General features: G+C 35.1%; 1 protein-coding gene across 8 annotated transcripts in view; it reads right to left on the bottom strand.

The window, feature by feature from the left end:
• The window catches only part of SYT14 (synaptotagmin 14), an 82,732-nt gene that overhangs the window by 9,834 nt on the left and 45,971 nt on the right, over positions 1-26,927 (bottom strand). For 4 of the 8 annotated variants that reach the window (XM_072332515.1, XM_072332517.1, XM_072332510.1 and 1 more), the window contains 4 exons: positions 19,711-19,979; positions 17,260-17,709; positions 3,890-4,079; positions 921-977 (listed from right to left, as the gene is read on the bottom strand). In XM_072332515.1, coding sequence (XP_072188616.1) covers positions 921-977; positions 3,890-4,079; positions 17,260-17,709; positions 19,711-19,979 — 966 coding nt within the window. Of the gene's footprint in view, positions 1-920; positions 978-3,889; positions 4,080-17,259; positions 17,710-19,135; positions 19,204-19,710; positions 19,980-26,927 lie in introns of those variants that run through there. The other 4 variants (XM_072332516.1, XM_072332513.1, XM_072332514.1 and 1 more) reach the window with 2 other exon arrangements.

Here is a 26,927-nt window from a genome sequence, read left to right as displayed (position 1 = left end):
ATCCTTCTTCCCATCCAGCCCCCATTTGTTCCAAGCAAACTTAAGTTGCATCAACACTTAGCAAGCTCAAACTAGCCACAACACTGTAAAGCATACCACTGAAATTTCAGAGAGTAAGAATGAACAAAAATTGAATCAAGGTAAGTAGTGGAGAGAAATAAAAGTAAAATGAAAAAAAAACACATGTGTATCTGCAGTGATGATACAACAACAGCCAAAATTAAGTGCTTAAGAATAATCTCTGCATGGATGTGGTTCTCACTTTGGGCTTTTTGAATTTATTCATTTTTTTCAGACTAAAACTTTGCAAAGTGCATCGAAAGGTAGAATTTTGCACAATACCAGCTTTCATTTCCTAGATTCATGAAAGAATACACTTTAGTTTTTTTTAAACATGATTCAATATGCTAGCATAAAGCATAACTTGTTTAGTGATCTTAGGAAGTAGATATAGGAATCTGATGCAAGTATACGTGGCTGGCACACACTGATTACCAGTATATGGGTTTAAATACTTATTTTTAAAGCTCTGTTTTCACATGACTAGAAGCACTAAGTGATGCTCCCTGCAGAAGGATACATATTCATAAAGATATAACTGATTTTAAGAAACGCAAATGCGTTAAGTAATCCAATTTGTTTTCTTTTTTATTCTTTGTAACTGTACTGTTACTAAACAATATTAAAAGACTCAAGTTTCCCTAAAAAGAAACACATTGCATGCTTCCACTTTGCAGGTACATTGAGATTCCACTATCCATAATCAGAGATAGACACAACTTGTGAACAAGAGAATGCAAGAAATAATAAGCATACACATTTATAAACCAGTATGGTAGGCAGCTGTGGATAGCTTTACTGCTGGCAAGTTTTCTTTGCATGAAAAAGACAACATCCAATTAGTTTCTACCGGAACTCACCTCGGATTATATAAACCTGTCCACCTATCAAGTGTTTTAGACAACAGAACAGTCCATCTGACAACAGAGGGTGGAAAGCAGTAAGAGAAATAATGACCAGATGTCAATAGCTGGGTGAGAGAGGATCTAAGGTTAAAGTTTAAGAGGTAACACTATTCACAGGACTGGAAGAACACAAAACCTTAGCAGCATAGATCAGAAAAAGGATTGAACAAAAGGATTGTTGGGTAAAATTTCATGAAATGATACTTTTGTGCAGTTTTTGTGTAATCTTGAACAGAAATTACACTGCTTGTAGAGTGAATTGTCTTAGCAGTAATGGCTACTGGGTTCTAAAGCACACAGAAAACAGAAAGAATCATGAAAATGATTAGGTTATAGAAGACTGGGTAAAGAACTCTAACCATTTTATCAACACTTACGCTTTTTCATGCAAACTCCAGCATATTAGAAAAACTGCACACAGTGGTTAAATTTCTTACATGAAAAGCAATAAAGCAAAATATCACCATACTAAAAAAATAAGATTCTACTGCCTTTAGGTGTTACAGTTATGGGCACATAATTGTAATGCTTTTGAGTAGTGATGGAGCTGGACATAAGAATGACTGTAACCTAAGCTCTAGAAAAAGCTGAGGGAGGCTTAAATTTGAATTTCCCGTATGGATCTGCCTATACAAAAATGCACAGATCTCACTTATGAAAACTCATGTCTATGGATTTTGTGTGCATACACACACACATTTAATGTGCAAAAACTCATTCCTTGTTTTAAAAAAAAAAAAAAGAAAAAAAAAGATGATAGATTAGGAAACATTCTTTTATCAGACAAAATGTACACTGTCACAAGAGAAACCAAGACACATTCTAACATGCTTGGACTGCTTGCAGGATCTGGCCTATTTGCTTGTACTTAGTTGCTAAATGAAACACTAATTAAGATAAGAAATATGCCACAGAGGAATACAGACTACCAAGAAGCAGAAACATAGGACTCGATCCTACTTGCTGCAGAAGCATTTCACAAAAAATTAAATTTAATGAACCCTAAAATATCCAAAGAATTATTTGAGGGAAAGAATAATCGCTACCCTTCCTACTGCAGTTTCTCATGACCTAAACAAAACCTGGCCTATGCATGTGCTTTGCAGCACTCCTAAAGTTTCCAGATCACTGATGGTTCAAGAAAAAAAAAAAAAAGAGGTCAGAGCATTTCATCATCAACTCCATGTGCCTTCTACAAAAGTTATTAGAGAAGCTGGTGTATGGCCACAGTCCATTTGGCAGGGAGGTAGGAAATGACAAACATGCACCTGGTTCCAGGAATTTCCAAGGAGTTTTCAGTTGGTGGGGATGCATACAACAATCCACAGGAGACATCTGAATTTCACAATATTCTGCAACTGTCTTACCAGACCTAAAGGGTGTACTAGCTTCCATCTGTCTAGAAATAAAACTCCATTTGTGTAAACAAGGAGTCTTATGAGGAATATCAAAGCTTTCTTCTACTTTTCAGAGGGGACGACAAAAAGATAAAATGCAAGAGTAGTTATTTGGAAACTTTTATCACCAAGAAATCTTTCCTCCATAAAGGGTAAGACAGAACACACTATTACAGGGCTGTGTGTCATGTTCTACGCAATCTGAAACCAAAACTTTTGATCATAGTTGTGTACGTAACTGTTAACACAAGAGTGCACCTTGGGAATTAACTTACCAGGGAATTAGCCTATCTGTCTTCAAAACAAGTACAGATTCTTCCCCTCAACTAATTTGCATGTTCCAAATGGAAAAAACTTGTCTCTCTCTAGAGATTCCATTGCACTTGGCTCTTCAGGCTTTTCCCATCTATTTCTATGCTTTGTCTCCAAATAGGTGATTCTAGGGGAGCTACCTGATTATAAAAAATGTAGTTGAGATTCATCTTTTGCCTTCCTTCTCTGGTAGTGTTAATGAAGGCTGGCTAAATTGGCATGGAAAATACACAGAGAGCAAACCAGAATACAGCTGAACCAAATGTAATTAATGATTGAAATAAAACATGGGTCTAGAACAAAAGACAACAGCATCAGTCTCAACTTGTTTGGCTTACTTCCTAAACTCTGGAGACAAAGTGAGATGTGAAAAATCACTTACAAAACATTGTCAGCCTGCTGGTTAATCTAATAGTGCCATACAAATCTGAAGATTAGGAAACAGAAAGACAGGCTAAAACCTGAGCCTCAGCACCAAACCAAGAGGAACAGGTAGGTAAGTCTGGCTACAGCTAACGTAAATCAGACTCGACATCTAAAGAACAATTTTAAAAGTTCGTTACTGAGCTTTCTCAAGCTTTATCAAAGAATTAGAGACAGTAAAAATATTCTGCATGTGACATTCCATCTGGCTCAATTTAAAGTATAGAAAGTTCACAGATATTTCAGACAAACATATTTTTGAACAAATGCTGATTACAAATCTTCCTTCTGCACAGTATATATGCCAAAGGTCTCAATTTGCTTCTACATTGTCTTCGCTGACATTCCTAAATCAAATACATTTCTACCACATATATTCAGGCACATAAGCAATCAAAGGCTGCAGTATCAAATCCTCTAGGAAGAGCAATAACTCTTCATAGTGTTTATATTAATATCAACTGGCATGTACTTTCTCTTTAAACACTAACTTTTTATTCTTGGCCTGTGATGTGAGGCATTAGTAATTTAGCAATTAATCAGTATGAGAAAGGTAATTTATTAGTCAGTCATCATGAAAAATTAAAGCAGGCTTGTCAACTTACAATTAATATTTTGAATTTTAGATTTTTGCTATTTCCCCACTGACTAGAAATAAAACATGAAACAGATTAGTTGATGATTGCTCTATTTCATTTTGATTGGGCAAGACTAAATGATAGCATTGAAGTCCTTACTACCAAGAGCCCCACCAGTACAGAAGCATTAGGATGAAAAACGATTTTCACTCACTGGGTGGTCTGTTTGCTGCCAAGTTTTTGAAGTGGCTGCCTTTTATCACTTCTGCTGATAATCTTCCAGTTGTAGCATTATAAAGGAGGCCAACGAGGATTTCTGGAGCTGAGCCATGCACCAGAGACTGACAAGAGGAGGTACTTTCACTGCAGGACACTTCTGACATGCTCATTTGAGAGTCACAACCCTACAAAACACACAAGAAGTTCTATGAATTCTATTGAATGATGTTACCGGGAAGATAATTTTTAGAATAACACATTAGAAACTAGAAGAGCAGCTCACAGACAGTAACAGAAGTTCCATTCAGCCACCCAAGAAGAAACATACTTAATATAATATCAGTCCACACATGCTAGAGGTAACAAAACCTTGAAGTAGTCTGGAATAATTCTTAATGTTGTGTTTCCATTGCTTCACCGTTCAGAACAAATAATTGTAGAAGATGAAAAGCAGCTTTCATGGTCCCTACTTATTTCAACTGAGAAGATAAAACATGTAATATAACTAGTTAGCTTCTTGGAGAATATTAAACGTTGCAGCCCTCCTTTACTTTCCAGGAACAGAAAACAGTAGTGGAATTCTGTAGTTAACAGAATGCAGGAAATACTTATTCGCTCCTTGTAAATGTTATTCTGTTGACTGAAAATTTCTGACTAGTAAAATAACAGAATACATGCAAATAGAAACATGCACTCTCTCTAGAATAAATTAGCTTACAAGGAACTTAATCCAGAGATACAGAATTGTAACAGAACCTTTGTCCTGAGTGGTAAAGGAAGAATGTTACTTCAAGAGTCAGAAATGATGCATTAATTTCTACCATGCAAGCTTCAAGAAAATTCAGATTTCTCACACATACATTCACCCTATATTAAATTTGTTAGTGGGGTTTCTAATGTTCACTTTTATCATTTTAATCCTCCCAATAAAAAACAAACAAGAAAAAAAGTCAACCCAATAAAACGTTCTGTAAATTGCCAAGGTAATCACAACAATTATTTCTACTTTCATTTCCTGATTTCATGCTCTGGCATTTCTGTTGTACCTCTGTTGACAAACAAGAACAGAACTTTGAATTACCAGAACATCCCTTTATGATTATCAGAGGGGAAATAAATAAATAAATAAAGACACATAAGTGAGATCCACAGATTTTTCAAATACGGCTTGACTCATTTGGAAATCTGGCAGCACTCTTTCAAGGAGTCATGATGATTTTGTGAAGCTGATTATCCCTGATTCCAAATGTTTCTACCATTTCCAGCAACAGCTGACATGAGCATAAGATTAGTCCAATTACCTACATAGCACTCATCCTCATCAAGGTAAAAGTTAACCTTAAAAGCAAGTAACTTAATTCAACATCAATATCCAAATTCATTCAGTAACTAATTATAAAAGGATTGATAACAACAAAAAATAAGTGATCTACCTACAATATGCTTCACACTGAGATTTTAACTAGATCTTCTCTACAGAACATATCCAGGAAGTTTGATAGAAGCTTCTATAGTAGCAGTCTAGCTCCTCAACACTAAACATCTGGTGACGTTAGCAAATAAATTCTTACAACTAAAGAAGGACCTGAAGAAAATTCTCTAACATCCATCCTCCAAATCTGCAAAATCTGACTTAAAATCCCTTGGTTATTTTTCTGGGAGTTCTTTATTCAATTCTGAGAATAAAATTAAAATGAGTTATACATTCAAAAGTGTTGAAAATTAATTGTGCATTTATTAATTATGCATTTGGTCTCTTGTTCATGGTACCCTCAAAACAGGAAGCTTTTGATTCTGAACTTCAGCGGGAGTAACAAAGTGGAAAGTTTAAAAGAATGATCTTTGATTCAGCAGTCAGTATATATTGCACACACAACTGAAAAGCTCAGCTTGTCACTGCAGTTATTATTTACACCTTCTAGTCTTCAAAAAAATTTAACACACTGTACCTATGGTGCTTAGTCATATTATTCTGGGGGCAATGAATCTGAACACAGCCTGATACTGTTCAAAGCTTTGTTGTCTAATTTGATTGCAATCATGCTGTAAGCCCACAAAGAAGACATAACACAAGGCAAGCAGCTGTGCAAACACTCCCACCCAAACCCTCCAATGGCTCTGATATCTGTAAAAAGGAGATGATGGTACATTTCCCTGGATGTGACTTATCTATACAGATAGTGATATGATATTGCTCCTGAGCCAAAGGGGCTCAGTTTAAACAAGCTTATGCAGAGCTAAACTGATTACAGTAGAACAGATTAGAATCAGAATAAAATTCTACTAACAGTAAATACTAAACCTGAATGGCAACGAGTCCTGAAGTACTTTGAATGGAAAGACAAGTAGCTTCCATGCAATATAATAGAGAAAAGAGGAAACAATTGAAAAATTAAGTAAGTGTGATATTCCAAAATTACATAAGGATAAGCTGTATTATACTGCAAATATTATACTTTACAGCAGAATCCTGACTGTCTGACAGTATGACAAGACTGCATTTACTGAAGCCAGAGAAAAGAATTTCAATGGCTGAAAAGAGAGATGATAGAAACGTAGCTGATGTTTTGGATCTGTAACTGGGGGGAAATGTAACCTTAGTACTGCAAGAGTAGAAATAATGTGTAGGTGTAGAGGGTCTAACTTAAATGCTCTCCTACAATATTTTCTAGAACAAAATATTTTGCCTCTTATTTTAAATCAGGAAGCAGGTTTCAAACATAAAGAATACTGTTCTTTCCCCAGGATGTAATGAAGTTATTAACATCTTTCCATCCACACACTTAAAGACTTTAAACACAACAGAAAAAAAAAAATAAATCACTGAAGAAAGAACCTAAACAAACTGGTTTTTACTATCTCACACACATGCACAAAAATCTCCAAACCTTTTACTTTGACAATGAATTAAGCATATATTTTTTCCAGTTTTGAACCAGAAAATTCTAACAAAACAAAACGAGGGAAGTAGAAAAATGAAATAGTGAGATGTGAAGCAGAGTGAGAAATGTTACTGCATCAAAACAAGGTTAAGCAACATAAAGCAAAAGTCTAGTTTCTGTGTCTATAATTAGGGAGAAAGCAGAACTGGGGGACAAATGGCTGAAAGGTATGAGGTAATGAGGAGAAGAAGGTGAGATTATATTTTGTTAGGGTTTTCTGGTTTTGTTTTGAAAGAAAATGGAAAGTCTGAGAAAGTGAAACTGTGGGAAACCACTTCATAGTTTTAAGCAAGGTATTCTGTGATATTCAGAACCACTATCAGGTAACCTTATTTTGTGGAAATTCACAAGCTACACTGGGGCTTAAAAATATAACAGACTTCTCCAAAATCAGTTTAGCTTTATGTTTGTTTTTTCTTTTTACATAGTCAGAATACAAAAAGAATGCTAACACATTGGGAAAGGATGATCTTGTCACAGTACAAAGAGCTGAAATGCATCTTCATGTTCTTTCCAGGACATCAATGCTAAAATTCTAACCTATTTTTCTCAATGTAGCCATAGCAAATTGATTTTATTAATAGTAAATATAAACAAGCAAAAAACTTGACCTAAAAAATCTTCCAAATATTTGATTCAAAGTTCAGTCTTGCTATGGTGAATTAAAATTTTTCACCTTCAATTTTATAACATGTACCCTGCAGGACAGTACTTACTGACAAAACTAAGCTGATTTTATTTGACCAACAATTACAAGAATTGTGGTTTTCACTGCATTATAGGAGCAATACATGCTATGTCCTACAAAACCATAATTACTCCAAAATATTCTCCCTGATGACATTGCATGTTTATCTAGGAAAAAAAATAAATCACTTCATAAATACATAATAACACATTCCCATAAAATGGTACTTCTATTTCATATGTTCCTAGTGTACACAAGTCAGTAATTAAAAATATCACACTTTTCTTACCAGTGCCAATAGAACGAAACACATACCACACATGATGCAAGATCCAAACCTCTAAGATGTATTTTCTAATAATCTTTTCACTCTCACAACACAGAGAAACCTATTCAACAATGAGAAGATACGCAAAAAAATTGTTTGTCTTCATTCAACATAATTTTACTGAGACAGGGTACTTGTTACTTACATATTCATATCCTACTGTTACTTTTGTATATTCTGAATTTCTACTTATAAACTCTTTTAAGCCAACTGAAGCTGATCGCTAAGAACAATGGGACTGTGCTTGGAGGACAGTTAGAAATTCATTCCCCTCCTTGGAGAGGTTAAAATCATGCATCTCTAGGCTTGCAAAACAAGAACATCTGAGTCTCTTGGCTTTCCAAAATATACACAGGAAAGATGAAACCTTGCTGACAATCCTTCAAGCAACAAAAATCTGATTCACAGCATGTTACTTGTCAAATTTTAAATGTTAATGTTATACCGCTAGTCTTTTAAACAACTTCTTTGCACATTACTTTCTTCTATTTCTATGGCAATACAACTCAGAGAAGTATATTTCAATCCTAACTAGGCAAAGCAGGAATTGTATTCAGACCTTCAACATTTCCAATAAAAGCTTTCATGCCTCCTAATCACCAACCAAATGCTGACACTCTTGGTCCACTCTGGTGCAAAAGCTCACTGAGAAGGCAATGAGTGCCCAAGCACTGCACAGGCTCCAGATCAGTAGTCAGCCTGGAGCCCATCATCTACGCCTGCTCTGAGAGTGAGAAAGAACAGAAAACCAGACCTGGAGAATCCATTACTGACTTAAGCACTAGGCACTTTATTAAAGCACATTTCAAAACTAAAATACTTTTGAAAATGTGTTGGAATCATTCCTGGGAAAAACTACTTAAAAATAAATAAATAAATAAATAAAAATAAAAAAGGAAAAAAAGAAACATTTCAATTTTGGATTCTGGTATCCAAAACTCACTTGCATACTATAGTGGATGCTTTGATACCTCTCGGCAAAGTGGGACTCCATTCCCCAACCCTCGTATGACGTTGATCTTCCATGATCTCCTGGCTCATGGAAGCACAGTGAGGATGGATATAAATAAAAACCGGAAGTCCTTAAAAATCCAATAGCTGTAACAAAACAGTTCCTTAAAATAAACAACCAATACTATTTCTGTACACAAATGCCTAAATATCGAGTTTCTGCTTTTAAAGGTAGAACTCAAGAATCACATAATCATTATAATAATAGTAAATATTCCCAAAATAAGATTAGCAATAGTAATGCCAATGATAAGGTTTAGCAAAGACATTGCAAAATATCAGTTAAAGGAAGAAGCGAGGATTGCTGTGATTTTTTTAGGTTACTTCCTGTGCTGTATTCCAATGTAATTTTAATGCATCAACAATTTCTTAGAGAACTTGACTTCAAGTGTCTGTCAATCTCTGCATAATCTAGTAAAAACACTTTATTTACTTATTTTAAAGAAATCCAATACTTTTGAAACCATACAAAGTTACCTAATCCTCACAACACAGTAGGGAAAGAATTTCAGTTTGTTCTAAAGTGGCCTATCCAGCTCAAATAAGAAAACACAATTTATTAGTATTTTGCTTTAAACTAATCACAGGAATTTGGAAACAAAGAAACAGTTAAACAGTTTTATCCATCTTACAAAGACTGAAGCTTAGGAAAGCATCATTATTTATGACAGGTAATTACTTGTTGGTTTGGTGAGTTGCTTTTTTTTTTTTTTTTTTTTAACTCAGCTGTTACCTTGAGACAAGTTTTAATTAGGTATGATGTGTGGTATGATATGTGTTTTTATTCATGTACTTAAACACTTTACAGTATTAATAACTATGTCAACTTAAAATCACTAACACGACACTAAATACTCTGATATTCCCACCACATAGCTTTGTTTTAGTAAACAGTAAACTTATCTGGGGTAAAATAGTATGCTTAAAAATTACCAGGATATCCTATTCACAAGTTCCAATTGAGAAGGCTTTAGCAAGAATACATTCAACAATGACGGCACTTTTCACATCAAATACAGATTTTAAAGAATTATTAAACTATTGTTGGTGCAATCAAAATTTTTATCTGAACTGATAAAATTCATATTCCTCATCAAAAAATCAAATGGAAAATATAGCCCTTCAAACACCACAGACAAGCGTGGTTTAACCCAGCAAGCAGCTGACGCTGCTTCATTCACTTTCACCCAGTGGGATAGAACTGGGAAAAAAAAAAAAAAAGAAAGTAGAATTCATAGGTTGAGATAAAAACTATTTCCTAAAACATTGGTGTTTTGACAACACTGCCTTCCTCCTAAAGCCAAACACAGCATCATATCAGACAGGATGAAGGAAATCAGCTCTGTCCCATCTGAAAACTAGGACAGCAAGAAATGGAATCCTTACATTTCTACATACAGCTTTAATTTACCTCAGAAACTATAACATTACAGAGCACAGATACACGATGATGGAAACAACAAAGTGAAATTCTTAGTAAAGGAAAAACAGAATTCTGCTTTCCTGAAAGACTTTAAACAATTCCACAATGACATTTCTGTTGCTTTTTGTATTTCATGAGTTTGGTAGCAGTGCCTTTTGTCTGAAAGATTTTTTAAACTCTGCAGAACAAAACATTAACCGTCTGCAGGTATGGGAGCGTTTATGCTTACTATTACTCGATTGGTTGCATTTTAAATTACAGTGATGGTTTCCTTGCCATAATGAGAAAATGCACCTAGTCACTCCACAGACTTAACGCGCCTGAAATTTGCACAGCAAGCCTGAGCAGTGAAAGAAATTCAAAATAAATGTACAATGGGATTTACAGCATTTACAAAAACGTTCTGTTTTCACATTACAAAAGTCTGCTTGCTGTTTATACAGCCATAGGTGAGGGAAAGAAATTGAATTCTGTTTTCTTAACTAAGACAAGCGACATAAAGAAGCACTGCAGTACTAAAATGCTGTTAGCTTGTGTTAGCAGCTTAGTTCAGAATACCTGACACAAAACTCAGACATTTTACATGCACACCTGATGAAGCTATGCTAACAACTCCTGCCCAAACCCATTCACATCTCCTCTCTTTACTCTCTGTCAAACATATGACAAGAGAGATGTTATTGTAGGACAGCTTCTGAGACCACAATGCTCTTAAATGGCAATACTCTGCCTGGGCAGACTTACATTTATAGTTCCAAAACCACTTCCAGAGCACCCAGGCTCATTACCCAGTTCTCCCTACGTGCTAACCACCATTTAGAAAGCCACCTAAGCACATTCATCTTTTAAGGTATTCCATACCATATGCTCAGTGGGGAGAAAAAGAAAAAAAAAGTGGCTACTAATTTGATTTCTTCTTCTTTTTCCTCTTGATTACACTCTTTCAAATTGAGAAAAAGATTCAGTGATCAAACAGTAAGTGTAATTTATGAATAGTCAATGGACTAATATTTGATTGCACATGCAATCAGTTATTGAACTGTTTTTCACAATGACCAAATCTGTAACACAAAATGCATGTTTATAATACAATTTGTCAATTGAATTATTTGCTTTTAGTAGTTTGCCCAGCTCTAATTATAACTGCTAGAGGCACCCTTTTGATTTATTCAGGTCATGTTTAATCTCAGGATATGAGATCACTAGGTACCTGCAGATAGAAGGGGTCTGATTCAGTTTGAAGAGCTATCACAGCAACTACAAAGAAGGGTGAGAACTGGAGACAAGCCAGGTTCTCCAGGGGCCAGCTGACAGCTGACTGAGCACAAAAAGAAGACAAACTGCATCATGAAAGATGCAGCTCAAGGTCAGGCACTGAGGGCTATGCCTGACAAGAAGCTAACACGTGAGGACAAAAAGATCCCTTGCAAAAGACACCCTACGAACAGAAATCCTTATCTGACACAAATACAAGCAGCTCTAATATATCCCTCAGAGCGATTGTCAGGAGATCAAGTCCAAAATGAAGAATGCTATCTCAGAACACGTCCGTTACACTTTCAACACTCTGGAGAGGAATCATTTAGTAAATAAACTGAAAACTAACTTTAGAAGTTGCACAAGTATAACTTAGGAATTTGCAGGCTAGATAACTTGATCTGTTTGTGCAGAGTCTCTGATCAGTGTTTCCCATAACGGAAATAAATTGGAAGAAAACAGCACACATGCTTTTGCTGGAAGGTGCTCAAAGCTGCAAGCAGTAATCTGCTTCTGTGTTTTCCATTTTTCCCTTGAAAGACAGTAATAAAAGACAATACATTTTTGTATGTATGTATACGGACAAGCAAGAAAATACAAAGGATGAGAAAATAAAACAAGCTCCATATCTCAAAAAGGAAACAAAGTTCTCCTGGACTTGAAAGTTAAAGAATTCACCTCCACTAAAACAACTGAGGAAGATTTAAGCAGCAGCTTGTAGTCTTCAACAAAGGAAATTTCCTGTTAGTGACAACACCTTGATAGTATTTTCTTACAATTCCTACAAATCTACATCTAGGAAATGTATGTTTTCCAGCTTTGTTTTGCTTACTCTTTTAAACTGATCCAGGTTCAAAAACTCATGCTTATGGCACAGAGAATGAGAGACTCAGAACTTCACAGACACTTGATCAAATTCACACTTTTCGCAGCTTTATGTATCGATTTATTCTCAGAGTATTCCAGTATTTTATGTAGATTAAAAAAAAAGTAGTGACCAAAACTAAACCTATAGTTTCAAGTAATGTTTGCCAGCAACAGATTGGCTATGTGAGGTATTGTTCAAATTGTTTAATACAGAATGGTCACACACAGCCTGGGACATTTAGAATCTGAGAAGTATTATCACAACATTAAAAGAAGCTATACTCTGTCTGAAACATAGTTTTGATAATTTGCTGAAGCAGATATCAAAGACTGTGGGAGTCTGTCTAAGCAAATAAGTTTTCTCCAGCAACTCACTGATTAAAGGCAAAAGACACAATTTTCTATATTTGTACTTTATGCAGTGCACATATATTACGACAGACATGAGGAACAATCTTTATTCTGGGAACGTGACCAATTGAGGATTTTGATTACTGATGAAATTCAAAGAATTCCCCAAGTATCCTACATTCAGGGTCACGGAAACATACCATATGGGACTTAAATGGCTTCATGATCTCAATGTCTAGTCAAGTGCTTCTTGGATGAATAGACTAATAACATGCCACAGATTACCATGGATGGTTAGATGTACTCACAGAACAATTAGGAAAAGCAAACAACATGGATTTGGAAAGCCAATTCATTTTTAAATACGACCACTGAACTCCTGTAGTGGTAGGCCTGTATAAACTGACCAAATCCTATTTTTGAGCTTCTCTCCAGATCTAGAAGACTCAAGCAGAAGGAGACTCAGCTGACAGGGGCAGTGCTGTGGGTACACCACACAATGGACACCAACAGTTGAGGCAGTAACAGCACTGAGAAGATAACAGGCGCTGATTGGAAAGTCCTTACTTAGGACACTGCCTTGAAATGATGCATAAACAACCCCGCACTGGGGAGACTGCTTCATTTACCAAATATTGTCAAGTTCTCCTCTAGCCTCATTGACATGAGCACCACTTCCCAATCATCTTATAATATCCTTCAAAAAAGTGCAGACTTATCTTACTGTGTCAAAAAACTAGTTTTGATATTCCATGTTTTCCACCACTTATTCAAATGAACTCTGACAACTATTCCCCTGATTACAATGCATATGATGCTCAATTACGCCTTACTTCAACGGACATAATTTTTACAAGCTAAATGGAAGCATTTATGTACCATGACATTGGAAAGAATCCTTTTCTTAGAATTCTAGCTGAATAACAGAATCATTATCAAAGAATGGTTTGGGTTGGAGGAGACCTTAGAGATCATACAGTCCCAACCCCCCTGCCATGGTCAGGGCTGCCCCCCCCCAGCTCAGGCTGCCCAAGGCCCCATCCAACCTGGCCTTAAGTACTTCCAGGAATAGAGCACCCACAGCTTCTCTGGGCAGCTGTGCCAGTGCTTCACTGCACTCGTAAGTGAAAAATTTCCTCCAAATACATAATCTAAATCTCTCCTCTTTTGGTTTGAAAAGGATCCCCCTTGTCCTAACATTATCAGTTGGTCTCCCTCTTGTTTATAAGTTTCCTTTAAATACTGAAAGGGAACATATATAAATAAAATACCACGAAAAAGATCATCTGTTTCCTAGTGAAAAGGTAATTAAGATTTGTCTAGGTGACTTAAAGCATCAAAATGGTAGCTACAATTTAGTAAAATACAATCATTGCACATAAACTTTAATATTTAACCTTCCAAATTAAAGCCTGAATAGATCATACTATTAACATATAGCAGTGAAGTCATCAGTGGGACAAAAATATCAGATTTACACAAAATCTGTCAGTTCAACTCTGGCCAAGAATTCCCAAGAAAAAATATGACTTTCTGAAAGTTCTTTTTCATCAGTCTATGAAATTATGAACACCCATTAGAAAGAATAGTAAAGTTACACGACACAAAGAGCAACATGGAAAAAATTCCTTAAGCACAACACATAAGGACCTGTATATGAGATGTTTAACACCAACAAGTATATTAAACAATTAACCACCATTCTCAGCACTGAAAGTATTTCTACATGTTCCATGAAGAAATAATCCAATTGTTCAAAAATGTAATTAAAATATTTCTCAGACAATCTGGTTATTTATAGAAAAGATACACAAAAATAATCCCTAATGCATAAATGATTGCTCGTACCATTCATTCCTTGACATATGGGTCACAGTTAGGAGTTCAGTACATTAAAACTTCCTTTGGAAAGAAAGATAAATTTATTTTTCCACAGCAAACATACTGTTATTGACAACGCAAGATAAAGGATTACTCAGTTTTCTCTGCAGACAGATACGTGTTTTTATCTTCAACTTCCAAATAAATCAAAAATATAAAACATACTACTGTTGGTTTTCATTCTATATCAGAAAAGAAACCTGTGAGATGATGAAGAGGGCTACACTTGTGGTTTTTTTTTATCATTTCCAAAAGGATTTTCCTCAATTAGATGTGTATAAGATTTTATTATCACATCGTACTAGAGGCTGTTCTTCACCGTCAGGAAAATTTCTTTGAGTAAGGAGAACAAAGTGCAACTGAGAAAAATTCCATAGAGACTTCTTAAAGAAAAACAAACAGCATTACAATGGATTCAGAACTCCAAAACAAGTGAAGAAAAATTTGACAACTGTTGTGTTAAAGAGAGTTTCTCTAACGGCATCGGGTCTTCCTAAGCAAACTATATTCACGCAAAGTAACAGTGCACACCACTGATATATTAGCTTTTGATGCAATGGCCAAAATCCAAAAGGAGTTTCAGATAACAGCAACATATACAATCTGCCTAGCTCATTTTGCTTCTGTTGCTTCTTGCCCATATACTGAATGTAGAAGGAAGCCTGAGATATTTCATTCAGTGTGTGATGAGAGCCGAGAATAATGTGTGAAGAGGAATTCCCTGGTTACGTGGGAGAACTGTAGAGAACACATACCAAACTGGTCTTGGGTAACATGATGGAAGAGTTAGAACTACAGAAGCAGAAGTGAAGTAGAACAAACGCAGGGGAAATCATGCAGAGGAAGAAAGGAGTTTTTGAACTATTAAATGGAAACATACCTTTTTATGTTACAGGAACAACTCAGTGAATGACTGTTAATGATTAATAGCAACAAGACTGTGAAAGCAGCTAGTGCAAGATGTTATATGAAAGGTAAGAAGATGACGAACAGGCTGAAGTCTTGAGGAAGAAAGTTTGTGAATATAATTTTAAAATATATTTGAATATATTTGAAGCCTTGAGGAGCTTTGAAATCTATTTAAGGAGCATACAACCATTATACATTTGTGTACTTGTCCATATTTCAACAATAAGCAGAGAAAGCAGCAGGCCCAGCTCATGTGAACATACCACTATTTTCCAAATACATTAAACTTGCTGGTTCACCTTACTCAAACTCTCCTGTGAACAGCTTTAGGGTAAAACTGAAAAAAGTACTGAACTTCACAGGATATGAACTGTTCTTATACAATCATAAGGCAGACAATTAGCTAATAAAATACATTAATATATTATGAGGCACAAACAAAGAAAATAAAATATATTCCTGCAGAAGTGATTAGATTAGAAAATGTCTGTGACAAGAGGTGTATTTAATATAAAATCCATATAATGAGAAGCAGTGGAAAAAACAGGTTAACATTTGTGTGTCCAATACTAATTTCATAAAAAGTTGTCAACTACAAACATTTGAGTACAAAACAACACTCTTCAACTGAGCAAAATAAATTTAATTTAGAACATAGAATATAACTCATCATAGATTTAATAATTACAAACATCCCTGAATCTCTCCATGGTGAAACAACACTTACCTTCTCCTATTAAGTAACTTCTGCCTGCCTTATGATTATAAGGGCACAAAGATCACTGCACCAGAACATACAAACACCCCATTTTAGACAAAAGCTTATTTAAAAATTTGCAGGAAAAAAAAAAAAAAAAGGAGAAATACTGCCTATAGAGATGCAAAAACTGTTAAAATGAATCTTAAACTCTTACCTCCTGAAATATAGGAGATGCAACCTGACATTCTCTTGGGAAGAAGGGAGATTTATCTGTAATCTACTGTACCACTGGCAGCCATCCTCACCACTAAATGCTTGCACATAGCACATACAGCCTGAACTCCCGTTCTTTGACAGTGTTTAAGTTTTCTCTTTGTTACAGATACTTTGCTTTATTAAGAATAGTACAGTTAAATTTTTTTGAGGGGGAAAACTGTTCATCAGTTTGGTAGCCTCTTTTTCTCCCCAGTAAAAGTCCTTTCCAAGTTTGTTGTACTTTTCACACTATTTTTCACTTCAGATTGAGCCAGGAATCAATTGTTTACATGGTTCTAATCTGAAGTTATTAAAAATGGTTTTACACGCTCCGAATTGCTCTTTTCTGTATTTCCTTCATTACAACACATATTGAAACCAAGAATTATCTGCAACAGATGGAAGGCATTGGCTACTATAGCTTTTTAGCTTTTACTTTTTTAATTGAAGAACTGTGGATCGCAGGGGAAAGATTATACTTGTGCAGGTGTATATATATAATATGCATTTATACATACATACGCCTATTTCTAGACAGGAAAATTCTAAGTAATTAAAAGAAAAATGCAGGCAGCTTTTGCAGGTGGAAACTAAATGTACTTACAGAAGCTTTAAAGAAGTTATCTTTCTGCTAATATGATGACTGCTGAAAAAATCCAGTGAATGTGACGGCTATAAATATACATACCATTCGTACAAAATTCAGGACAATGTACATCACCGCATTCTTATTCTGCTTCATTTAATACTCACAGACAGACTGTAAGAAGGTTCCAATATCACTGGCACTGACATCTTCCCTTGAAGATTCAATTTTGTTAAGTGAAAAATCTTTTCTCCCACAATCCTCTCCTTTTTCATGCGACGCACACTGTAGAGTCTAAAGCGAACTGCATAATTCCCAATCATCTCAGACTCAACGTGATTAAATTTGAATGTCTCCGTGAAGACAGGGCACGGTCCCCGCTGGATGCTGGTTTTTGCTCTCTGTTTCTTTATGGGGAGAAGAACTAGGTGTACTTGCCACGAGCTTCCACCTGTCCTGCTGTATGTGGGAATGTCTGTGACAGCTGTCACTGTCACCAAAAGCTTCTGTTCCTGTGAGTCATAGTCAAAAGTCACATCCAGTGTGCCATATTTAGCTACTGGCTCAGGATCAAAAGGTTTAGGAAGCTGTGAAGATGATCCTCGAGCTGACATATCCTGAAGAAGAAAAAAAAAGCCTTTATTTATTTATTTATTGTATTCTATTATTAAATCAGGCATGGAAATACATGGCTTTCTCTAAGCAATATGAAGTGACTATGATCTTGTTTTTTTCATAAACAAGTTAATTGAACACTGAAATCCTGAATAGATGCTGACTAGCATCCAAGAAAAAAAAATAAAATCAAAAGACTTTACCTGGCCAATACTGCCAAAAGCCAGGAGCCAATCAGACAGAGCTTGGATTAAATTAGGCAGTATTTATGATCTCTTCTTCTCTGACCCACATGCTAAAATGCATACACATATGTTACGAGATATAATTACCTTACTTTCGTGCAAGTAGACACACATTTTATGTTAACATTTTGTGGTACTTTGAGACCTGGCTGGTGATTGAGTGCATAATGAAATGCCAGCAAAGAATATAGGAATTACAACACTTATTTGCACATGCAGCTGAAAAAGCGTTCCACAGACGCACCAAGAATTATCATGACATTATTAACGTTACTTAACTAACACTGCATACAATGCATCTGTTCTGAACAGTTTCTGAACTTCCCATAAACAGCATCAGTCCTAAATCTGCATTGTAAAGTTAATTTTTAAAACTGTTTCTTGACACTTTGAATTTGGAATAAAATACTGATCTGCTCTGTTTTTAAGACAGTCAGTTTGATGACAATACTGAAACAATAGGTACAAGACATCAGCATCCTACGCATATAAGAAGTTATCCTAAATATGCAAAATAAACACATCCACTGTGTATTTTCATATTATCAAAGATATGCTTGATTATTTAAATAGTTACTACATATGATCATAGGATCTACAATTTTCAACTCCCCTGCCAAAGGCAGGGTCACCAACCTCCAGATCTGGTATGGCCTTTTCAATCTAAAAATGTTACACTCTTATTTTAAACTGGATGCTACTTAACTATGAAAACTCCTCTGAAAACCTCACTATACGAGATGCTGAATGGCCGTATTATATTACATACATTTACACCATTGATTGGCATGACACATAACTCTTCCCATTATATTTGCTGTAATTTATTGTTGTTTGAGGATCATATGCACACGCTGTGTCTTTTTCAGGAATGAAATTCACAGACTGTGGCCTTAAATGACCATCAGACACATGTAGGCAGCTATCTGCTGGAGGACCTTGCATCCATATAGAAGGTGAGCCTTCCATATATTGCACCAGCACCTCAGAACACTACATAATTTACCAAGAGGTTTTCTAAGACAGAAACAGCTGTTGACACATCAGAACTGCCCCCTGACATGCAATTCAAAACTTGAGAAAAAAAATCAAAAGGGAGATTTGTACCAAAAAAAGCCTCTTCTGCACACTACAGCAGTAATGCACTTACCCATTACATACCGGTGCAGTAACTGGTTGTTCAAGACTCATCAAGGACATGTCAATTACAGATAATTTCTTTGTAGTAATTACTAATAAATATCACTATAACTTAGAATGAAAAAGCAGAAAATTAAGTGATCTAAATCTCTATTACATCACCAATAATTTTTTAAAAAACTTTTGTAATTTTTTTTCCCCTGCATTATTTAAGGTATTTCATATAATCAGTTGCTTCAGCATGGAAAGTGCTCACCCTTCTTGTTTTTGTTTCTTTGGTTTTTGCTTCAATTTAGGTTAGGAAAAAAAAAAAGTGGAAGAAAATGATTTATTATTTCAGTCCTTACAAAGTTTCTGAGTGGTTCCAAAAATAATCTGCACTCTTTGGGAACTTGTTTGGAGGATCAGACATCATAACAATAACTACAATTCATAATCTGAAATTATATTATTACATATTCTGACAAACTGTTGTTTTTTTTTTTTTTTAAAAGGATAAGCTGTAACATTAGTGTTTAAATTTCTGCACATTTTTTTTGGTTGTTTTTAGGGGGAAAAAAAAGTTCCAGAAAGGTTGCACTATATGACACTTCAGAACATTCAACCACTTTCACTTACCTCTGGGCTAAGGACAGCTGTACTATCACTTGGTACATCCTCTTCATATCCTTTGTTATGGAAGCTTTCTATTTCATGTCCTGTGCTTCCCTCACTTGGACATTTATATGAACATCTTGGACTGTTGCTACACTGAGAAAATTCACATTTACCATCTCCAACTTCAGAAGGTGTACATGATAGATGAGGAGAACCACTATCATCCTGATATGGAGGTGGCTGCAGTTCATCTAGTGGAGGCGTTCTTCTCATTCTCTGAATGCAGTTAGCTGAGAATAAGTGAAAATTCTTTACTTACTTTCTGATTATTTACTGTTGAAATAGTTCTGAGGAAAATGGTAATCCCAAATATCTGGAAAGAGTATTTAAAATAGTCCTTTTTTACATTACAAACTAGATAAAAATACTACTGCAAAACATTCACTGAAAATGAAAGCAGTGATCTCTCGGATGAAGAATGTAGGAAAAAGCAAAGTATTAAGAAAATAATCAAAATGAACTGAAAATCATAGATAAATAAATATAGCACAAATATGACATGGCAAAAAGTTTGAGCACGAATTCCTTGATGCTTACCTTACGAAAACCTTTGGGTATCCTGAGTCACATTCTCTACAGGTGGGATGTAAACCAATTATGGGAACAAAATACACTTCTTAAAGCCATGATTTCTAACTTCTGATTACCTCCCATGCAGTTGCTCAGCCAGGGAGATAGTAAATTAAACTCTGAGGACAAATAATAAATACTGACAAAATAATAAAGACTGACATAGCCTTTTCACACCGCTGAACCCTGCTCATTCTGAATGTAACAAAAGAAGCAGCATCTCAGAGACAGATTCTTTACTACTTGTTAAGAATGGCTACACCATAGAATACCTATGGTTAAGAAGGTAGATGCTGAGTTCAAGCCACTGAAAATAGTGCCATGAGCAATCTACTGTTTGGGGTGAATGCTCGATGCTCAGAATCTTTGTTTTACACTTACACTAGCTAAATTGACAGAACTGTGGGGAAAGGGTTCTCAGAAAATCAACCCAGAATTCATGGCTATGGATAAAGAAAGTTAATTCCAAATGATTTCCAGTTTTCAGTCTCAGATTTTACTACACAGCATTGCACAGAGATGGGAAAAGACAGTAAGACACATAGTATGTGAAATGAAATTAATACCAAGGATAAGCAAAATGCGATATATGTTTTACCTATGTCAGCTATGGAAGTTTTAATGAAGATTTCAATACCACTCACAAGTAGGAAATAACTTATGCAGAAAAACTTCATAGCAATAATATTTTCTGGTGTCAGACATACCGCTTTCACATGTAAGAAAATCTATCTGGATAGCATAGCTCGTTATGGAGTATATCCACTGCACAGATTTTTCTCTGGCCTCAAAGACCATCTCTTTTGGGGAATGCAGATTTTTCCCTATTCCACTGGGCTCCTAGTGAGCTTTTCTGAACTTTAGATAAGACAAATTACCAAATGATTGCATTGTCAGGAGTCCTCTCCCCTGATGAACCCATCAGAGGCAGCCCTATCAGAGCAATCCCAAGTTACAAAATGCAAAAGGTTTGCTGCTGTTAGTTCCATGCTCCTGAAGCTCAAGCCACGCAGAACAGGAAACAGAAAAAATGAACAGGTGAGGAATCCTACAATCAAACTGCTGTCACCATTCCAGCTGATACACATACAGCCTTACACGTGAAAAGAAGTTTTCAATTGGGACAGTCAGAATCTTCAAATCACGCAGAGGAGCAATGGGTAAAATTTATTTGCAAAACATGAAGGGTTGTGGGGCAGCACTTTTTTGGGACATTAAATTATTTGTGCCTGTAAAACTAGATAAAAGCCATTTTAGCATATAAACTGATACTTTAATAATAACAATAAATATTCTTTGACCCTCTCTACCATGAAAACAGGACTGTTCATCACTTAAATATTAAAATCAAATTCAGAGCAAAAGAAATCCTGCCCATAGTTAGTAAAAGGCAACAAACAGCCTTAAAAAGACAGTGAATAGAGTGACAGAATTTAATTCTTTTTTACCTGGAGTCTCATCTGCAAAGACAATTCCTAGCTTTTCTGCAGCCTAAAGAAATGAAAGTATTTCTGGATAACCATCAACACCATTATTGTCTTACACGAGTAAACAAATGGCTGTATAACTCGTTCCTTTTTTTTCACTTTGATGAACTCCATTATATGCCCCTATGGGAAAACTGCACAGGCTGTGTGACGGAAAAGGTACTTTAATGTAGGCAGAGAAGGAGTGAGTAAAAGCAGAAATATTAACCAGCTGTGATTTTAAGATAGTTGAAAAGAAGAAACACTGGGGTAGGTTTTATCTACATATTATTGAATGCTTATTTACTAAACAGAAATAATATATAAGTTCTAAAAAATAAATAAAATTCAGTGCCAGCTTTAAAAATCTAAGGATACCTCTGTCTCAACTAGCATGAAATGTTTTTGCAGAAAAGGCATCTCTAAAGTTAGTTTTAAATGAGCAAGTATTATTTAATGTTGATTTCCCCCTCCCAGCAGTAAATGTTTCACTAAAATTATGATATCATGCTACGGCTCCCTGAAATTGCTCAATTACATGATTGCATAATTATTGATAATATAAAGACAAATGACTCTATAGACAGAAGAGAATACAGCATTACCGAATTCTGGTACTGGGCGTTTTCCTTAAAAATTTGCATAGAATTAGCAACTATACTAATTGTTCACCAACATTTAACATACATACCAAAGTTTAAAATAAGAAAGCAGTGACAGCACTTTCTGATCTATCCCTGATTTCATTGGAGAAAGACATTTGGAGCTGAGTAAGAAAGTATGTCCTGAAATGTTTGTATATTTACTCATAGAATCACTGTTTAAAAATATATGTGGTATTTTTATTTTAAGGTGCATATTACGATGCGCTGTTATATTTATCCTTAATTGTACACACAAAGAATGCCTACCAAAAACCATTGAATGTGGATAATAGCATTTGCTGAAGAGTTATTCTTCAGCAAATTGTTACAGTGAAAACCTAAAATTAATTGGAGCATCTTTTCTACACAAGACTAACAAGACACTTTCTGCTGTCACAGAAGGTAGAAAATAAATTGTGCCATTTCAGAGAGCATAAGCATATTCAATTATAGCATTGTTATGGACAAATCAGTAAACAAACAAACAAAAACAACCAGCAAACATATATCCTAAGCCTGCAATAAAGGAATAATCACAAAGAAATCTTGTCAGATTTAGCCAGAGGTCCTTCCCAGCCATGAAATGCCAGAACAGAGAAAAGGTGAAAAGAGACTTACAGAATAAAGATCTCACAACTAGTTTATCACCCTAAATAAGTAGGTTACTCCAAAAGCAATGCCTCACATTTATTTCCATGGAAACTACAATAGCTACAAAGAGTACAGTACTGCTATTTGATAGAACAAATTATCAGCTATGAAACAGTATTTCTCAATCACCAGCAGCTATGCATTTTTGCCAGTTATGAACAGGACCCTCTGTGCTGCACTTGTAAAAATCTGCACCCATTGAAGTGACCCAGCGTTATACAGCTGTTATGACAGTGTCATCGCTAGGAAAATATTGCCCATGCATTTCATCTTTCACTGGCCCAAACAGGTGGAAGTAAAAGGGTTCCAAATCCAGACTACACAGTTGGTGTGGTTGGACAGTTCAGCCAAAACTGGCAAGGTGTTCCACAGCCTTCAAACTGGTGTTATCAAGCTGCAAGAGAAAGGTTATGCTCCCCCAGCCTGACTCTGGAAGTTTGAGCCTTCAGCTTAGTCAGCACCTCCTGTGGTCAGAGCTGCTGGTTTGCCTGGGTTCCAGGATATCCAGAAGGATCATTCTTTTCCTATCCCAAAGACAGGGCGCACCACTTTACTAAGTAAATATCCCACACTTATCCAACCTTGCCACAATCATTTCCAATGCACTGAAGCCAATATTCAGCTATGTACACAGCTCCCTGGTCATAATTTGCTGATTCACACAGATAAGTTGATCCACACGCTTTTTGTTATGTGGTCTATCTCCATTCCCACATCCCTTTGCATGGGACTGACAGAGTTGAGGGGACGTGATATTTCTTGCATCAGTTTCAAGATGAAGCATATGAAGTGCTTTACCTGTACGTTTTCAGATTTTATCTTTCTGCTCCCAGTGATCCTCTATGTCCAGGTCCCTTGTGGACCACACAAGTTCGTACATATTAACATGAAGCTGGTGATGTTCCTTTCCATGTTTACAATGTTTAGACTCTGCTATTTTTATTAATTTTCCTAAAGCTGTTGTTAGCAGCAGCAGAAGGTAAGCTTTCTTCAGCCCATATTTCCTGAGTAATTCAGAGATTTTCTATCTCAACATAGAGAAAAAGAAATTATTCCTACAGTTGTAATTCCCTTGTCTCATAAGCAATAATTAACTTCCCCTTTACAACTTTAAGTTTCTCATATATATCACTCTTCTCTTCATGCTATTTTGGAAGTCAGCATTGTCACAAAAATTATTTGGGAATCTAGTTTCTAGTTCCTTTTAAGCAAATAATTGTGATATAAATTAAACATTTTGCAAGTCACATTTTGAAATTACCATGAGTATTTTCATACTCAATAATTTTCCTTCCTATATCTCCACATACACTTCAATATTTTTTTTTAATTATTATTCTTTTTTTTTTTTTTTTGTCTAAGAAATCTCAAGTTTTTAAGCCTTCAAGGGGTTCTATGTAAATGTTAAGACAATTTAAATAAAACATAAAATGAAATACTTGGTTAAAAATTAAAGAAACCTTTCTCATTCTGAATGATTAAATACCCTTAGAGATTTCTGACATGCAGCAGACAGTCCAAATGGAATTTACATGTTTGAACTTTTTTTACCATCCAAAATATTACACTGACTGAATTACTCCATGTTACGAGCAGTATAAAATCCAAACATTAAATATTGAATGAAACCTTGGGGCTCTCTTTCCTTTAAAATGAGGGTTACATGCATCTTTATGAGGAAAAAACAAGTATTTCACAATTAATATATATATATTATATATTATATATATATATATATATATATACACACACACACACACACCTCTATTTCTATTCTGAAAGTTATGGCATAAGCCTTAATGAAATAAAGGGAACTCAAGATTGGTATGGATTGACTGTGGGCAACAAAGTTTTTTATCAGCTTTCTTCTTCTATTTGCCATATTTTAGACTTCTAATCATTGAAGAACTATTGCCTTAATCAAGCAATTTGTTCAAAAACAAGAAAGGTAATCACATTATTACATCTTGTTTAAAAGCTCTCCTTTGTTCCCTAATGTTTATAAGATTTACACACACCGTAAGCATGATCCCAGATTTAAACTTAATACTTAAAACAGTGTATATATATATACCTTAAAATTGCTTTCAAGTTTCTTCTTCAGGAAAGGCCTAAGATGAGCTGAAGCTACTGATAATTGCACAGTGTTTTTGGTTTTTTTCATCTGTTTACATATGAGACTGCAGAACTACAGCTTGGTTTTGCTTACTGACAAAAAGAATTTACTCTTATCTGCCATTACTAGACTACTGACTTGTGAGACAGTCCACTAGACAAGAAGAAATATTTCTTCTATAACAAAGATCACAAAGAAGTGCTACAATGTTGAAGAATTCCAAGTTCTTTCTAAAATTATCCTAAATTAGAACATTTAACTACATAAGCATTATTAAAACATTATAGTGAACTAACTGTCAAAGAAATCCTTTTGTTTCCTTCCCAAATATTTTGGTTGTCATTGAATGAAAATTATACATTAGCATTCCTTGAATTCATTTCTTACAATTTAACTATCATTCTCTGATTTCTTTTTAAGTATTTTTAATAATTTGAATTGAAAATAGTTTAATCCTGTTCTTTCTGAACAGCTTTCCAAAATACACCCCAATGACTACATAAACCATTGCTTCAACATGTTACTCACATATTGATGTAAATATAAATAAATATGATCAAACTCTCCCAAAGATTATTTTTTTCATCACTTTAAAACAGGTTGCAAAAACTCTGCTTTTCTGAGACTACATCCAACTCTAAAAAGCTTTTTTGAAGCAGTAATCTTAGAGAAAGGAAACTGTAAAATCACCTGGCTTCCCTCCAACAAGTATATTTCCTTAGGTAAACTATTTGTAATAACTATGTTAATTGAACATTCTTGACAGAAAAACTTAATCTAATTTATATGCTGGTTTCACTTTGGTTTTTTATAAGCAGTCAATCTTTTGCACTTCTCTTCCAATTACTATTTTAGCTAGCTTCCTAAAAGAACAGATATTGCTCCATGCCTCTGTTTACTGTTAATTTTTTCCAAATTAGCAAAATTACCACTCTCAAAAAATTAATTCATAATACTTCCTCTTTTTTTGTTTTAAAATACACTACTAGTCACTTTTGCCAAAGATGATTGACAATCTGCTTTGAAATCTCTAGGATGTCTTGGTGACAAGGAAATGCCTTTCATCATCTTTCTGAAACCTTACCTAAATTCAGCCTTGCAGCATTTTCAGAAGCTAGAGAGAGAATTTAGAGTTTAACAGCTAAAAAGCTCTAAAGAATCTACACACTGTAAATGATTCTCAATGAGAGCTTCCATTTCTGACCAATCTGTGCATTGTAGTAGCTGGACAGGGACTGCAGAAAATTTTTTCCTGCTATACTTCAGTTGAGTACAATTTCCACTTCAAATTCCATTCTAGTTTAATAGTACTACACATGCAATACATGAGCTGTGTTGCAGGATGAAGGGTGGGGAAGGTGAAAATGATGCCACTGAGAACTGGAAAACAAATCCAAGTAAAATACCATAATACACAACTAATGTTCTGGTGACATTCTGCTTCTCATTTTGTTTAGTCTCAAATAAAGAAAAAAGCATGTTTAGAAAGCAGGATTAATGTGCCATATGTACTGCATTATAGAATATTTTAATACTTGTGATTTATTTCAGGTACATCTATTTTTGATTTAACAAGAAGTACAAAGTTCCCAAATGTTACCAGACAACACTTCTAAGTTCACAGTAGTTACTAATTTGATGGTATTAGATCCATGTGTCACAAAAATCAACATAAATCCTCCATTTTTTCCTACTTTAAGTAAGACATAAGTACTACCTCTACCACAAACT

The sequence above is a fragment of the Excalfactoria chinensis genome, chromosome 3 (assembly GCF_039878825.1).
Source record: "Excalfactoria chinensis isolate bCotChi1 chromosome 3, bCotChi1.hap2, whole genome shotgun sequence".
In the NCBI taxonomy this organism is placed as follows: Eukaryota; Metazoa; Chordata; class Aves; order Galliformes; family Phasianidae; genus Excalfactoria; species Excalfactoria chinensis.
This window is presented reverse-complemented; position numbering and strand designations above follow the sequence as displayed.